Consider the following 17,443-nt stretch of genomic DNA (forward strand, 5'->3'; position numbering starts at 1 on the left):
TGAAATTTTCACAAATGATGTATTATCTCTGTTGCCGCTATAACAACAAAAATACTAAAAATAAAATAAATATTTAAGGGGGGGGGCTCCCATACAACAAACACGATTTTTTTCCTCTATTTTTTGTTGATGGTGTGCGGAAAGAATTATGCATAATATTTCACTTGGCCGGTTTTTATTGTAGGTATGGCTTTTTCATATTGTGTCGTATGAACCAGGGATGTTGCGAACATCCGCATCCGCAACCGCGGAACTTCCGCATTATTTTCAACATCCGCATCTGCATCCGTATCCGCATAAAATCGATGCGGAGCTTATGCGGATGCGGATATCGAACAAGTCAGTACATGAACGTCTTAGCGGCGGCGTAAGTGCTAGGTAATTTCGTCATTGCCTATAAGTCCTATAACGAAATCGTCTAGATCCAGAAAAGTCGGCCAAGTTACTGTTTATTAAATATAACGCACCTATATTCTTGCTCAAATACTGAACGTTTCGTTTTTTTTTTAATAAAAAAATACTAAAAATGTGATATTTGACGTTTCCTAAGTACCTAATCTTGACATCCGCATCCGCATCCGCGGATGTGAGCCTTTAAATATCCGCATCCGCATTCGCGGATGTCAAAAAATCTGCATCCGCAACATCCCTGGTATGAACTATGAAGGTACGGACGGAACCCTTCACATATAATGCGTGGCCTGACGCACACTTGGCCGGTTTTTAACCTTGCTTAAAACCACTCTTGGGGCTGTTCATAAATTACGTCATCTATTTTTGACCCGCTTTTATGAAATCAGCAAATCACCGTAGCGTACAATGACAATTAACTGCTGCACATGACGTAAAATAGTTTGGACATTCATAATGATATGATGATAAATAAGATCGTATATTTGAATTTACGTAGCGTGGGGGTACCTACACTTAATGCTGATGCGACTGTAGTATTGTGAAACTCTCACAGCCAAAGACAGACGGTATATATAACTCCATTAAAACGCAATCATTCCGCATGCTAATAGTTCGAGGAAGTTTCGATAGAGATGAGCAAATGTGAACAAAGACTCAAAGAGCTTGCCGTTGCCGTGTACTTGGCTTAAGGCCCCGTCCGTAGGTTCGTGACTCGTGTTCCTCTCTCACTCTCACTGAGCTTAAGCGTGAGTGAGATGGATGTGCGTGCTCGGGACCGCAAATATCATGTTTTAGAATTTTAATTTAGTGTAAGGTTTAAAAAAGAAAAAAGTATTCGCCGAGTTACTCAAAAATAAAGTTTCTCATGTTTAGAAGCAATTAGCTTTTGTTCATAAATTGTTACAAATGTTTAAAATGCGTTTTAGACCTACTCGAATGTATGTTCATGATTTTTATCTATCGAGCGAAAGTCAACAAGTCTGGATTCGAATCGACGAAGTCACTAGAGAAAATCCTCAAGATTGGTAATTAAATTTTTGGCAACCGTATTGTGATCTAAAAAAGCGGTAAGATTTTTCTAAAACTCCGCTCTCTGAACCTACTGTACCTTAAGTTTTGTTCATTACTGTGGCAGCTATATACAACATGAATTGGTCTATATTGATGAGGAAAAGTCAGGCTCAAATCAAGACAATATTCCACAAGCCTGCTCAATTATTTATTACTGGTAGACCAGTAGATGCCCTATCTTTGTATCTACGTCAAAATGTGCTTTTTTATGTAGATAGTGTCCCTGTCCTGTCCTTAGTTCATTTATAAGATTAAGAAAGATAATTTAACAATTTATTGAAAACTAACGTAGATCGTATAAATTGTAATAATTAAAATAAACTGCGTCTTTTCAACGAAAGTATTCAAAAAATTATAATGGATTACACTAGGAACCCGTTATAGCTTACTGCTCATAGTTACTGTCATTAAATTACAATTTTATGACAGGTGGCTGGCTCTATCATCGGTAAAGGAGGCACCAACATATCAAAATTGAGAAGCCAGGTCAGTATTTAGCATTAATCGAACGTAGGAAGTACAAGGAGTAATAATAGGGTCATAAAGTACATACCTCCACTTTTACCTAAATTAGTCTGCACTTGTAACTTCTACATAAGTAAGTACCTATTCGGATGTAATAGTTTCTACATTTGAATCAGCCTTATTTTTATTTATTTTATGATTTGTCTAATTATTCTAATTGATTTTGATTGTACGAACAGGAAGTAGAAAAAAGGGTATGAACAATTATTGTAATGTGTCTTTTTCATCCATTTCCGTACACTAGGTAATACATTGTAAGTATGATGTAAATTATACTGCCTACTAACCTTTTTTACTGCAGGTAGGATAACATAAACCTGACATATACCTAACTTATTTGTTAAGAACTGTCTAGTGGATCCACTCAAAGAAAAACACCAGACCCATGTCTCCTAAACTATTCGGTGATGTTCGCATTTTTGACCTCTCTAAATTCGCCTCGAATGCTAACATCACCCTTCTCGAGCAGAGCGTAATAACCTGAGATTAATAAAAACAAGAGCGCGTGCCGGTGGTCGTCACGGCCACCGGATACCGCGCCAGCGGCTCGTCCGTAGGCTGTAGACAGAATAACCCCCCGGCAGCCAGTTGCAGGTTTTAGCGCCCCCGTCACGCCTCCTTGGCGTGTTGGCGGCGCACCGGCCGGCTCCCGGCGCCCGGAGCACGCGCTCGGGCGCCTCGAGACGGTCGGTGCGCCGCTACAGCGAGTCTTGGTTGCCGGTCCCGCCCCGCCGGACGCCGCTGCCCCGCACCCGCCGCCCCGCCACGCAGTACAAAGCCTCTATAACAGTCCCAGATTGCCCCGGCCCCGAACGGTAAACTATAACGTCAACATCTACTCTCAACAAAGTTCATAATGCCCGAGAAGAGCGGCGCTTGCGCTCCGCTGGTCAACAGTCAGGTGTCGGATCGTGTTTTGGCCGCTATCACCCGGCGCTAGGTGCTTCATCCCGTCTCGACCACCCGTCCCTATCAAGTATCATTACACTCCGCAGGACGATGCACTCTCACACAGAACGACCCCGGCTCTGTCGAGCGACGTTCTCCCGCAACACTAGTTGTTCTACAAGCGTTCCCTAGGACTGTATCCCATCACTCGGTATTTCTCTCCGCACAGGACCGCTCCGACCGTTCTGATTCCCTGCGCGTTGTTCGCCATCAATACTTCATCGCCATCATGCTTCCCGTGCAAATCCCACTCGGCAAACAGACCTCCCTGACCGTTGATTTGATACGTTGTTTGATATTGTGTTGTGATGTATACTCGACTGCGACAAAATTTTAACCACTACCTTTTTTCAGGGTGCTCTCCATAGCGGCACCGGAAGTGGAGACGATTTTGGATATTGTGAAAGATATCCTTCCCAATTTGGCTGATGTAAGTTGTTGCGATGTGACCCATTAAATGTTTCTATAATGCCATTAAAACGATGTACAACATAAATTGCTTTGTTTTAACAGGCGGGTGGCCCGCATAAGGGAGGAAACAGCGATGAAGATCTCGATGTCCGTCTACTGATCCACCAGAGTCGAGCGGGTTGCGTGATCGGCAAAGCAGGCGCCAAGATTAAGGAATTGCGAGAGGTAAGACCGCATTTAACCTTTTCAAAGTAAGTGTTATGTTTATCGGCGCCTACATAATTGATAGGAGCGCGACTAGCGAGCAGATGCAGAGGCTTATAATAATGTGCTGAGGAGTTGGGTACAGTTATTTCGGAATGTTTTTAGTACGTCGATATTTGGCCCACGTGGTGCTCGGGATGGAGCAGATGCGAGTGCAGCTGCCGCGGTGGATCTCGAACTTTTATCTATTTATCGGACGGATGTTTTAAAAGATATTGCTTATGTTTTAGTTTACGTCAATACTAGACACAATTAATTAAACCTTGAGGGGGCTATCGCAAAACAGTAGTTTTTATATTGAATTGTTAGGTACTAGTTTTTACCGAGGGAAATAAATACCATGATAAAATTACACGGAACTAGATTTGCAAGGGCAGGCTCCAGCCAACATCTTACTAGGTTGAATTTGGCTCGATAGAAAAAAAAACGAAAAATTGTCTAATTATCATTTTGTTTCTTTTGGATATCATCTAGACAGCAGTATAATCACTACATAGTATAAAACAAAGTCGCTTCCCGCTGTCTGTCTGTCTGTCTGTCTGTATGCTTAGATCTTTAAAACTACGCAACGGATTTTGATGCGGTTTTTTTTTAATAAATAGAGTGATTCAAGGGGAAGGTTTATGTTTAAGGGCCTACTGCAGCCGCGTCTGGCGCTTCGTAAACCACGCCCGCTAGTTCTTCCCTCCCCGCTAACACGCACACATGGAAACGCTTCGCGCCGCACGTGAAGTTTGTGTGACCTTTTAGCACCATCTAACGTTACAGAAGTTAACTACCATTATACGCGGTCGCTGCGGTCGGCCAGAAACTTAAATTCGGAAAAAATTTAAACAGATGGCGTTGTTACTTGTTCATAATAGCAAACAATAAAATAATTAATTAATAAACCTGAATATTTATTGTTGTTTTGGAAGATGTTAACAGCATAGAAGCAGCAGCGTATATAGCATATAAGTTAAGAGTATTGATAATAAGAAAATAGCACAAGAACAGAAAAGAGATTATTTTTGATAAAATAAAATATGATGAAAACAGATTTACTTGATTACGCTCACCTGACTTTGCGGTCACTACTCGTAAATGCAAATTTCAACCTTATTGTTATGGGGTTACAATACCCCTGGGGTTGCAGGCGTCCATAGTCGTTATTATTATAAATGCTTTGGTTGAAATGCTTTTTAACCCTCGAATTTTTCATAGGTACAGTCACCTGCAATAATATGTTACTCTTCGACGGCCGCAAAAATATGTGACACGCTCTTATGGCTCTACAAATAAGATCTAACATGATCTACCGCAAAACGGCCTTCGGTGTGTAACATATTATTGCAGCTGACTGTACTCGTACTCATTGTTGTATAGGTAGGTATTAATATCTTTTATCCGATCGATTTGCATTTATTTGAAATAAATCACAGTGTTTAGTAATTATATGTTTTATTGAATAAGAGATTATTTAGGTATGTAAGGAATACAGGGTGCCTTTTTGAAACACTCATTTTTAGGGTTCCGTAGCCAAATGGCAAAAAACGGAACCCTTATAGATTCGTCATGTCTGTCTGTCTGTCTGTCCGTCTGTCCGTCCGTATGTCACAGCCACTTTTTTCCGAAACTATAAGAACTATACTGTTGAAACTTGGTATTCTGTCATGGACCAATCTACTGTGAACCGCATTAAGATTTTCACACAAAAATAGAAAAAAAAAATTTTTTTTCCCCATACTTAGAACAGAAACTCAAAAAATTTTTTTACATCAAACCCATACGTGTGGGGTATCTATGGATAGGTCTTCAAAAATGATATCGAGGTTTCTAACATCATTTTTTTCTAAACTGAATAGTTTGCGCGAGAGACACTTCCAAAGTGGTAAAATGTGTGTCCCCCCCCCCCCCCCCTGTAACTTCTAAAATAAGAGAATGATAAAACTAAAAAAAATATATGATGTACATTACCATGCAAACTTCCACCGAAAGTTGGTTTGAACAAGATCTAGTAAGTAGTTTTTTTTTAATACGTCATAAATCCCCTAAATACGGAACCCTTCATGGGCGAGTCCGACTCGCAGTTGGCCGCTTTTTCTGGATAATTTTGAATTTCAATTGTCAGGGGTGCCTACATTATTTTTTAATACATTTTACAACGACAACAAACAAAAGTTCAAATTCGCCGTATTTTTAACCGCCTTCAAAAAAAAGGAGGTTCTCAGTTTGACCCGTATGTATGTATGTATGTATGTATGTATGTATGTATGTATGTATGTATATTTGTTCGCGATTATCTCGCGTTTGGCTGAACCGATTTTGATGCGGTTTTCAGAAAAGTGTTTCTTACATTCCGGAGAAGGTTTTAGTATACATAGATCTGAGCTGATGCTGAACCCTGGCTGTACCTAGTGGAACTCAGGTTTGGTGCAACATAGGCTCACGCTGTTTTGGTCATCCGACACGTCTTGATGAGCACTTGGGAGAGCAGTACCCAGGATAGAGCTGATGCTGAACCCTGGATGTACCTAGTGGAAGTCAGGTTTGGTGCAACATAGGCCCACGCTATTTTGGTCATCCATCACATCATAGTCAGCACTTGGGAGAGCAGTACCCAAGATAGAGCTGATGCTGAACCCTGGCTGTACCTAGTGCAACTCAGGTTTGGTGCAACATAGGCCAACGCTATTTTGGCCATCCGTCACATCTTGATGAGCACTTGGGAGAGCAGTACCCAAGATAGAGCTGATGCTGAACCCTTGCTGTACCTAGTGGAACTCAGGTTTGGTGCAACATAGGCCCACGCTATTTTGGTCATCTGTCACATCTTGATGAGCACTTGGGAGAGCAGTACCCAAGATAGAGCTGATGCTGAACCCTTGCTGTACTTAGTGGAACTCGGGTTTGGGGCAACATAGGCCCACGCTATTTTGGTCATCCGTCACATCTTGATGAGCACTTGGGAGAGCAGTACCCAAGATAGAGCTGATGCTGAACCCTTGCTGTACCTAGTGGAACTTAGGTTTGGTGCAACATAGGCACACTTTGTTTTGGTTAACCGACTTGTCGTCGTGTGCCTATGTTACAGAGTTCCACTAGGTGGGTCGATGAACTTTTTTCTAACTGCCTTTAAAAAAAAGGACGTTCTCAGTTTGACCCGTATGTATGTATGTACGTATGTATGTGTATATGTTTGTTCGTGATTATCTCGCGTTTGGCTGCACCGATTTTGATGCGGTTTTCAGAAAAGTGTTTGTTACATTCTGGAGAAGGTTTTAGTGTACAGTACTTGGATGGTTTGAAAAACCAATTGGACCCGGTAGGTGGCGATGCTATCGGTATACCTACCAACAAATTTATGTTGCTGAAACCGATTTAGATAAAATAGTGGGAGTGGGAGTCGGACTCGGACTGGGACTGGGAATGGGAGTGGGAGTAATATACATACAAATCGTTTAGCACCAAAACGTCATATTATGTTGTGTCGCGATTATCATCGAGTTAGGCCATCACCAACAGTAGGTAGTTACTAGCCCAAAACTAAATGGAGAGCCTAACTAGTATTTTAGCCCAAAACCTAAAATAAATGAAGTACCTACCTATCACTAAAAAGTAAAAAATAAAATAAAATAAGTAAATAAAAAAAAATTAAAAATAAACAAAAATTAAATAACTTAATATAATATCTTTTTTAAAAAAAGGGAACCGCCTTCAAAAAACCAACCCACTGAAAAGTACAAAATAATTTTTATATGGCGCACCTTTACGTGTCCAGTCCCTATCCCGTCGTAAAGCAAAATTTTGCCAAAAGTAATTAATACCTAATAATAAGAAAATTAATAATCATCCGGGTAATTACTTAGTTTTTGAAGGCGGTGCCAAACCAACAAAAACAGTCTTTACTACCAATCAGAAAAAAAATACGAGTACGTAGTACCTACAAGAACTAAATTAATGAGTAAACTAAGTATGTCTTTATAATGCAAGTAAGTGCAGCGTTCTTCGTTGTCTAAAATATCGGTTCTCAAAATTTTTGGTTTGGCACCGACTTCAAAAACTAAGTAATTACCCGGATGATTATTAATTTTCTTATTATTAGGTATTCATTACTTTTTGGCAAAATTTTGCTTTACGACGGGATAGGGACTGGACACGTAAAGGGGCGCCATATAAAAATTATTTTGTACTTTTCAGTGGGTTGGTTTTTTGAAGGCGGTTCCCTTTTTTTAAAAAAGATATTATATTAAGTTATTTTATTTTTGTTTATTTTTAATTTTTTATTTATTTATTATTACCCGGGTCGATCGCAACAAAATAGAAAATCATGTTTTTCAAATCTAAGCGTTATTGTAATTTATCTCAAATAACCAAAAAGTCAATCTGACTAGAACTTAAAAACGAACTGAATTATTTTAATATGTCGATTTTTCTTGGTGACCCAGGAGATTTTTTTTTTTGTATCCGATACAAAAAGAGCGTATCCCAATCGCGTATCGGTTTTGGTTTTTACTTATAAGTGTGAAAAATATATTCTACCATATACGAAGGATGTGTGTTTTTTCATGTTTTATGTGTCTTTTTGTACAATAAAGTGTTTTACTGCTACTAATATATCATATTAACGATTAACTAAAAAGGTATTTACATCTAATTTAACTGGTAAATTATTAAAGTCCGCTAAAATTAATATATATTCAACAAAATATTTGTTAATATGTCCCAAAATCATGGCTCATTTTTTAAGTCTCCTGACTTACCAAACATATCGCAACGAAGGCAAGGGTACAACGCGGCATCGTGAACCTAATAACGTAACGTTTCAGTTACTTTTTTAGTCGCCGACCATTTTATCCGGGGTACGAAAAGAGGTATTAGATCTATCCTGGGTCTAATATGTTATAAAAACATAGTTTTTTGAAAAATGTTCGTAGGTAGTACACAAAATTTACATTTTCTTTTAAATGTGATTTGGGTCATCGTTCTCCCTGGTGACTTTTCTGGTGACCCAAGAGACATCAATTTTATTATGACTCAGGAGACTTTTTTTCTATGCACTTTGATTTTTTTTGATGCGCTAATTTTGTAATCTAAAATAACTTTAAACTGCTGATATACTTATATCACTTTGCTGATGAGTGGAAGTGGAATTGAAACTTAATTTATTGTTCTCTCCCTTGACATTTTGGCATACATTTGACATGCTGCAGTGCACTCCTAACGTTAATAAAGACATAATTTTTAGAAAAAGTTTTAGGAAAACTCACTCTTGAGCTTAAAACGATTAAGTCCTTATCATATTATGTTAGATTTTTAGAGCCCAGACCCCAAATCAGTGAAAATGTCTCTTAGCCAACTAAATTTGTCTCTGGGAAAAGTACGATATCCCTAAAAATTGTACGTACATTTCGCATTTTTCTGAAGGAACGGAATTCATAAATTGGGTTATTATTATTTTTTCAGATTATTTGATTGCATTGACATATCACCAAGATAGATAGAACATTTAAGTTACCAGAAGAAAAGCATTTGTGTTCTTTTATACAGTGTGGAAAAAGTAGGTTCGATTCCCGGGCGCGACTAAGCGAATTTAAAAAAAAAACAACGTGTTGCATTCCGGGAGTGCCGACAGAAGTGAAAACTCAATGACTAATCCAAAATGTCTGCAGCACTATGTATAATTGACCCATCCTCCTTTCTATTGAAAACTTTTGGTTCCGAAATTGCTGGTCAGTGATCTTGTTTAAAATTCGAAATTCAAATTTATAGCGTTGTTTAAAATTCGAATAGGAATTGTAAAGTTACCTTGCAGACCTCGCATCTAAATATATTTGGTCATGATATTTTGAGTTTTATTCACCAGTACTAGAGTTCACTTTTATTAGCGATTTCATCAAGATGTAGCTTTATTGAATTATATTTGAGTGATATAAAGTTATAATACTGTGAGATCCTCGTATTTCAGCCCGTACAAGATTATAACCTTTTTCATGTAATGTCATTGAGTTTTTCTTTATTGATTTAAATGCCATCTAAATGATTGGCCATCTAAACCTTACGGTCACATGATCGCCTTACGCTGTCTCGAGTTTATCATTTTTTCCCCACCTCAAAAAGTGCCTAGCGCCGCTAAAGAAGTTTTCACTTCAAAAATCTTTGAATGCAGTTGTTTCTTTAAAAAACAATAATGTTTCATTTAAGTAAAATGAGCAAACTTAAGGTTTTAAGGCACTTTCCCTCCAGGGCCCATAATTTTTTTCCACCCGGTAGTAGATAGACAACTATTTTTTTCGACTAAATGAAGTTTTATTAGATAAATCGTTGATCACATGGTTCGTTTCACATATCACATCAAATCGTTTGTCATCACAATCAAAATTTGTCAAAAGTAATGAAATTTATGCCAAAAAAACATAAATAAAACATATAAATTCAACACATTTTTTTAATAAAAATCTTTCTCGATGATATAAAAAAGAACATCGACAAATGATGTTCAAAGAATTAATATCAAAACAGATGTCATAATTAGGATTGGCTACTTTAAGAAAGGGACAGAGAGATTTAATCCTCTTGCTCTGCACGTTTTTCTCATTCCTCCTTGTCAAGCCAAAATAAACTATAAAATGATAGTAACACAGTACATTGTAATATTCACTTTTTCCACGGTATCATGTCATTGTAAATTACTTATGTATGTGAAATTGTAGTGGCGTGCGACTTTCAAACCGGAGGTCACGGGTTCGAACCCCGGCCCGTGCAAGTGAGTTTTTGTAAGTAGGGACCTTTTTTTAGTGGTACTTAAATATAATAACTTTTCGTATTATTGAAATAAAATATTTTATTCAAACAAACTTAATAACTATATAATAATTAAAACGATTAATATCAATTAGTTTTTAATATTTATTCAATTATTTTAAATTATTTGAGCATGAAACATACTAGATTTATTTTTATCATTACAATAGAAAAAAGCAAAAAATATATTCTATTATAGATATTTTATTTTCAAACAAAAATAAAGCAAAAAGTTACGGTTAGATTCTGATGGCTAAATACCAAACAGCTACCGATACATTTCAATATCTGTCGAAATTTCCTAACCCGTTGTAACTGACAAAGAGAGTATAGATTTCGACGTAGCATGACGTAGCTAAGCAAACACGCACACATGCGTAACGTATAGACCTGTAAGAGGGCACCATCATAGGTTTACCTCCGATTCCGTTACTACTCAATGGAGTTACGACTCAACGTTTATTGGATATTAAAATTTTACGTAATTCGGAGCGCTGCGCGAAGTGACATAGGTCTTACCTCTTTGAGGCACGACGGCCATCTAACATTACTGGCATAAAGGATACATTTATGACTTTGACGCATGACAGAAAGAGAAACCGAACTGCGTAAAATGGGCGTTTGCTGTTGAATTCATAAAATCAAAAATCGATAATAAATCCATCGGTAAAGGATAATAAGTTAATATTTAGTTCTTTGAAAGTTAAGACGAGATGAAAACCTTTGCTGTAAGGTGGGTTGTGCTGGATATGGATGTGTTTTCTAGTTGCACGAAGCTAAAACCGAAAAATGAACACGTAAGTTTGGATTTATTTTCTATCGAGAAAATTTTAAGCATTCGTGTTTTGACAACTATGAAATCACTTATCATATAGTCAAGAAACATATATCCGAAAATCACTACTGTTTGTTTCCGGGGCTAGCCACTGCCACGTTTCTAAGATCCTGTTATTTTTCGATGCACGGCCTTAATTTGTTAACCCGTGCGAAGCCGGGGCGGGTCGCTAGTTTTAGTATAATATAGCTCGTGATATACCTAGCCGAGGGACGTAACGTGACTTACGTGACGAGCAAATTTTTAAACTAAAGTAATTTTAATGAGACACAGATATTAAACACATTAAAACATTTCGAGCAATCTTCGACATGAAATTAAATTTATTATTAATAACATAGTTACAGGTCGGCACATTTTACATAAGTATCACAATATTAAATAACATTAAAAAAAAATTAAATTAATTACATTTATTTATTTCATAAATTCCAATCGTTGAATATACATACAAACCCGGGAACATACATATTCCTGCGCTATGTTTTGATTTAAATAATTATTGGTAGATCAAAAAAATCTTCATAATTATAAAATAATTCTCGCGACAGCCACTTTTTTAGTCTCGCTTTAAACGCCGCTATGGAAGTTGCATTTCTTACATTGTCAGGCAGGCGGTTGTAAATGGAGGGGCCTACAATGTATACGGACCGCTCTGATTTGGCAAGCCTGTGTGCTTCGGTGACCAGCCTGTTATGGTGCCTATTACTGCGGAGGTTGTAATTGATGTTAATGCCTCTGCACTTAGCATATTAGATATTATCTAGGTTTCCGCGCATGAATATTGCTACTTGAATGACCCGTTTTAATAAATAGAAGTATTTCTTCAAAATTATTGGGTTTAAAACGCAAATAACCCATGCGATGGCCATATCTTCCGTTGCAAGTATAGTGCGGCGCGCCATATCTTTTGTTCCGTTTTAATGTCCCGGCTTTACGCCCCTTTTTAAATCTGTCAGCTCCCAGTGGCTCATATATCAGCCAGAACGCTGGGTGACGTCATATCGTGGGATTCGACAGGTTAATCAAAACTTGCTCGTAAACGCCTATCTATAACATTTTAGTTTTTATAATTGTTTGTGACTTTAAGACATTGCTTGTCAGTCTAACTCGTCAATTAATAAATTTAATGTAGTTTACGAGGAACAAACAAGTTTTACTGTTACATTAGGTACTATAGCCGCGCTATGCATATCGGTCCGGGAATAACACCTCGGTTCGCCAGGGTCTCTCCCAGAAGTCGTCGGCAACATCAAGGGTTTCCTAATAGGCTTCTTGGCAGAGTTGGGTTGGCAAGAGTAGTGCCGACAACCCACCTCGCAAAATAGGCACAATTTTATAGATATTAGATAGATAGATAAACACTTTATTCATTTCCACAACATACATGGTGATTGTTGTTGTTGTTGTCTGTCCTAGGGCACCCCGGAGGTGCATAGGGCCTCCACAAGATCCTTCCACGCCTTCCTGTCTTGAGCAACCGTCGGCCTCGCTCCAGTTCAGTCCTACGGCTGTCAGCTCGTTCTCTATGCTGCGCCTCCAGGTGTGCACAGCAGGGCGTTTGCGGGCTCGCTTCCCGCCCTGAGGCCGCCACTCGAACGCGATACTGGCGTTGTTTGTATCTCCTCTTCGCAGGGTATGACCGAGCCATCTCCACTTCCGCAACGCTACTTCTTGGGCGATCGGAGGTTGTCGGCACATACTCCACAAATCCTCATTTCTTATGGTCTTCGGCCAGAATATGCGGAGGATCGACCGGAGGGACTTATTGACAAACACTTGTAGCTTGTGTGTCAGCCCCTTTGTCACTCTCCACGTCTCACAGCCGAAGAGCAGCACGGACTTGACAATGGATTCGAAGAGGGAGATTTTTACGCGGCGAGTGAGAACGTTTGAGTCCCAGACAGGCTTGAGTTGAGCAAATGCAGCTTTTGCCTTCTTAATTCTGCTCTCGACGTCTTCGTCTGACATGGTGATTACAAAATTATTAAACATTGGCATGCAGCTTAAATTAAAAGAAAAACTAATATAATTACACGATATTAACAAGAAAACATAAAGGACATAACCATGTGTCGTGGCAGAGAATTGGCGCTGGCTCAGCATGGTGATGCGGCAAGCCACATCGCTGATATTCTGCCAGGACCTTACATAAAAGTTTGTGCAACGCTTTATGACGTACCTTATGTTTATGTAGTATTTGTGTAAGTGTTCGAGTTAGTGCGATCCAGTATGTGTAATTGTGTATATATGCGAGTCGCGGCATGACGTCTAGTTGCGGAAACCAAGCCCGCGAATATCTAATATATAAGTTCTATAATCTATATCGGTTCGACCCTTGCTAAAGTTTTAAAACGTCCATCGTGGGTTCTGGCAACATAGCCATTTCTAGCTCAACCGTCCCGCCCGTCGCGTAACTTACTAATTTGTTTCCCGGCAAGGTTTGTATAGACTGAGCTAAAACATTTGACTAACGTTGGTACTTCGGCTTAAAATATTTCTTCAGAGGCGATTTTCTTACCTGGACGAAATAACAAAAAACGTCGACGTATCATTTAGGGAAGGAGAAGCGAGATTTGATGTCTTTTTGTTCCGATCAGCTGTTCTCCTCGCTTTGTTATACTTATGCTTTGTTAGAAAGCAAAATTCTAAAATTAGCTCAACAGACTTGCTTGTATGCTTCGACTCAATACATAATTGTGTCTATTTATTACAGTGTACGTAGGTATTCAATGATTTTATAGTTAGAAAAGGCATATTTTTTTTCTATACCTCTTGCGACGAATGATGGCCCCTGTGATAGTTAATTCTATTTTCTAGACCAGCCTAAGGTCCTGTCGGTGGTTAGAACTTAGAAGGTTATCCATTAATTTCCGGGCACCTTGTATAGAATCGCTGTCCCGTAAAATGTTTGTAGATAGTTTTTGGACGTTAAGCACGTTAATGTATGTAGAAGTGTAACATTTCATTAATAAATATACGGTAAAGGGGCATTTTCACTTAACTGTGTACCATTAACGACCGGTTACCAATCGTCACAAAACGGACGGTCAAAGTCAAACCCCATACATTTTGTCAGGAATGTGACGGTTAGACGTTACTGAGACACGACTTAAGTCGCGCTTTAAAGTACAAGTTAATGAAAATGCCCAAAAACATATTTATTTCATTATTTTTTAAATTAATCCCAACCAAAAGAGACTTAAAGGAACTGTCATAGAGATTATTGTTCGACGCGAGAGTTATATAATTATGTAGAAAGCCGTCGTAAAAAATAGCTATCTCACCACATCAATGGGAACTTATATACCTAAACTACTGCCACTGCGCTCAGCCGCCGTATCTGCATTAGTATCTGCCTTTAAAATATAAAAGAAAACAAACTTTTAACTTAACATTTCGCTAAAATCGTCCTAATACATTTCGATGACATAACGTGTGTAGTCAGTGACAGTGAACTAGTCAAGAATTTGGCTTTTTCCAAGTTTGTTTTATTTATTTTTGGCCAGTGATGTTGAACCTAGATGGATACAGTGAGATGATTTCCGAAGTGAAGGCAAACAATATAAGCACGATTGATTGTCACCTAATAGGGATGATGACACATGTTGACTTTTATAACAAAATCTAGTAAAATAGATAGCAAACGAGCAATTTATCACAATAATGTGGATATTAAAATAAAATATTGAAAAATTACAAAAATACAGGACCTGAAAGATTCAAATTTTTTTTTAACTTCCAAAAACGATAAAAGTAAGGGTACCATTCGATTCCTTACATTTCATCCAAAAAAATATTGTATAGCAACTATATACATAAACGCAATATTTCACCGACAAAAACGCAATTTTCTTGTTTTGTCCATACTACAAGATGGGCGATGACGTCACCGCCTCTGGCCGTTTTGTATAGGGCGTTTCGCGAGTGAAGTGCGACTGTCGGTCTTTGACTACAATTTCTGACTTTTGTGTTACTTTAATGCAATGGGTCCCATATAGACATTTGATCCTAAAAACAAACCCGATCGTATAATACCATAAAAAAAAATTAGTCATGTAGCCTATTGTAATAGGTCTCCTCTAGAGTAGGTGTTTCGTACGATGGGCTAGTTTAGGCGGCGCGGGCGCGTGCTGGCGACGGCAGCTGCGCTGGCAGGTGCGCGCGCAGCCGCCGGAAGGCCGCACAAAAACGCGCGCACCTGGGGCCCATGCTATACCCATACCCCCGCCTTGCACAAAGCGCGACGTCGTACACGACATATGCTACCCCTAGCCCGATTACCCGGCCAGGTACTCGCGCAGGTGACCCACAGATGCTATCCTCCACGTTACATACAAGCGGCGTTATGTTAGAACAATGAAAACATGAGTTCCAATTTAAATCTTATTAACAACATCTGTGGTATAATTTCCAAAGAACTATGTCAATAGTTGCTCTGAAATTGATTCTCGTCCCATAACTATCTCTGAAATGCATTTAATACTGCTCAGATTTCCCATTTAGATTTACGCTACTTGCTGGTCCCAGACTAACTTAAAGTTCAAGCCATCATGGCCTATGCAAACCCTCTATAGTAAAAAAGCAATTATATCCTGATATCATATTTCTATTCCTTATGAATCCATATGAATATCAAAATTATATTTCTCTAGAGCACAACCTATTGTGTGCAAATGCGACCAACATTTTGACATTTTAGTTGATATTGTGGTATTACGCAAGCTAAAACGCTTAGAAAGAAAGAGTTAACCTAACTCAGAAGAGACTAATTTTAATATAATCTGACCTTTTCTATTAATATTTTATGGCAAATCCATTCAGACCGCCCCAAAATTAATCTCAGTAGATTTCAAACAAAAGATTACCGACCGAACCGACTTACAAACAAGATTTGGCAAAAGGGCAGGTACCGTATCATTAATCCTTGCCATCGAGAAACGTGAGTCGGGAGTGCTTCTCGGTCGATTAACGTGCTCGAGAGCACTTACAAAAGTTAACTTTAATTTGAGCAACCGTCTAGTACCCAGGCCAGTACGTTCGGAACTTTACAGAGGAAAGTTAGAACGGTTTCCGCCGCTTTAGCAGGGCGGTCTTTGGATGTGCTGCTAGTTTATAACAGTAACAAAATATTATTACGAGTACCTAAGTACACTGAAATTCAGGAGGATTACCTAATCCTGTTGATTTTCAGATTATTTCAAGCATGTTTAATTTAATATCCCGCAAATTTTGTTGTCAGGGCTACAACCGCGAAAATAGAAGTTTGGAAATTGCGTGCATCTTTCTCTTTCACTCTAATTACGCCTTCATTGGAGTGAAAGAGAAAGATCCCCGCAATATGCGAATCTCGGTTTTCGCGGTAGGCCCCCCATTACCTATATTTTCCGTAGCCGAGTAGTCGACGGCGTTAGCAAAGTGGTTCTGCGGTTTTTTAAACCTCGGAAGGCGAAATAATTTCTTAAAAATTGTGGACGAAATATTATTTAACTCTGTTACAATAGAGTAGCGGCCTAACGATGATTACAAAAGTTTCTGAATATCAATTGAGAGTATCACGTGTGAATCTAGAGTGTATTCCCAATAGCAGCTCGAGCTCAGTACGCGATCCAGTTAAACATGACCTCGAGATCAGTAATAACTACATATGTAGAAATACAGAGATCACTTATAATGGTCCTCCTCAGCCTTAATATCGTGCTTGGAGTGTCACCCGAGGTTTCGATCCGTTTCCCTTCGAGTCGGAAGCACGCGGCTGCGTCCGCGCCGGCTCGGGTTACGACGGGAAATGGTTTTTTTGTGACCTCCACATCCTCCCCTATAGGGAAATGGGTGAAGCAAAAAACGCTGTACTCGGTAAAAAATACTAGCTGATAATTCCCACTATAGTAAATTATTGAGCGATATTTAAAAGATGAATGTCAAAACTTTGTAACTTAGGTTTTGAGATATAACTATGTAGTTAGGTACGATTATTTTAATGTGTTAAAATTTTGATTGACGTGTAGACACAAAGAGAAACTGAAATGAAATGAGAAACTTTGCTAATCGAAGCATTAGCGCATTAATACGGTAGTGGAACTGGTGGAAAGCCGGACTGGTATAAATCTAATGGTGCATTCAGTTTCAGGGGTGCAAAGTTACCACTACCAGAACCCTCCTACATACAAAATTTTATCAGATTTCTCCTCT

At 38.7% G+C, this 17,443-nt stretch overlaps 1 protein-coding gene across 6 annotated transcripts in view; it reads left to right on the top strand.

The window, feature by feature from the left end:
* Positions 1-17,443, top strand: part of LOC134654969 (heterogeneous nuclear ribonucleoprotein K) — a 46,683-nt gene that overhangs the window by 24,232 nt on the left and 5,008 nt on the right. For all 6 annotated transcript variants that reach the window (XR_010097395.1, XR_010097393.1, XR_010097394.1 and 3 more), the window contains 4 exons: positions 1,915-1,971; positions 2,782-2,825; positions 3,313-3,388; positions 3,472-3,594. Coding sequence is in view for 2 of the 6 variants with exons in the window: in XM_063510421.1 (XP_063366491.1) it covers positions 1,915-1,971; positions 2,782-2,825; positions 3,313-3,388; positions 3,472-3,594 (300 nt within the window). In the remaining 4 variants the exon portion in view is untranslated. The remainder of the gene's footprint in view (positions 1-1,914; positions 1,972-2,781; positions 2,826-3,312; positions 3,389-3,471; positions 3,595-17,443) is intronic.

This window comes from Cydia amplana, chromosome 16 (genome assembly GCF_948474715.1).
Source record: "Cydia amplana chromosome 16, ilCydAmpl1.1, whole genome shotgun sequence".
NCBI classification, from domain to species: Eukaryota; Metazoa; Arthropoda; class Insecta; order Lepidoptera; family Tortricidae; genus Cydia; species Cydia amplana.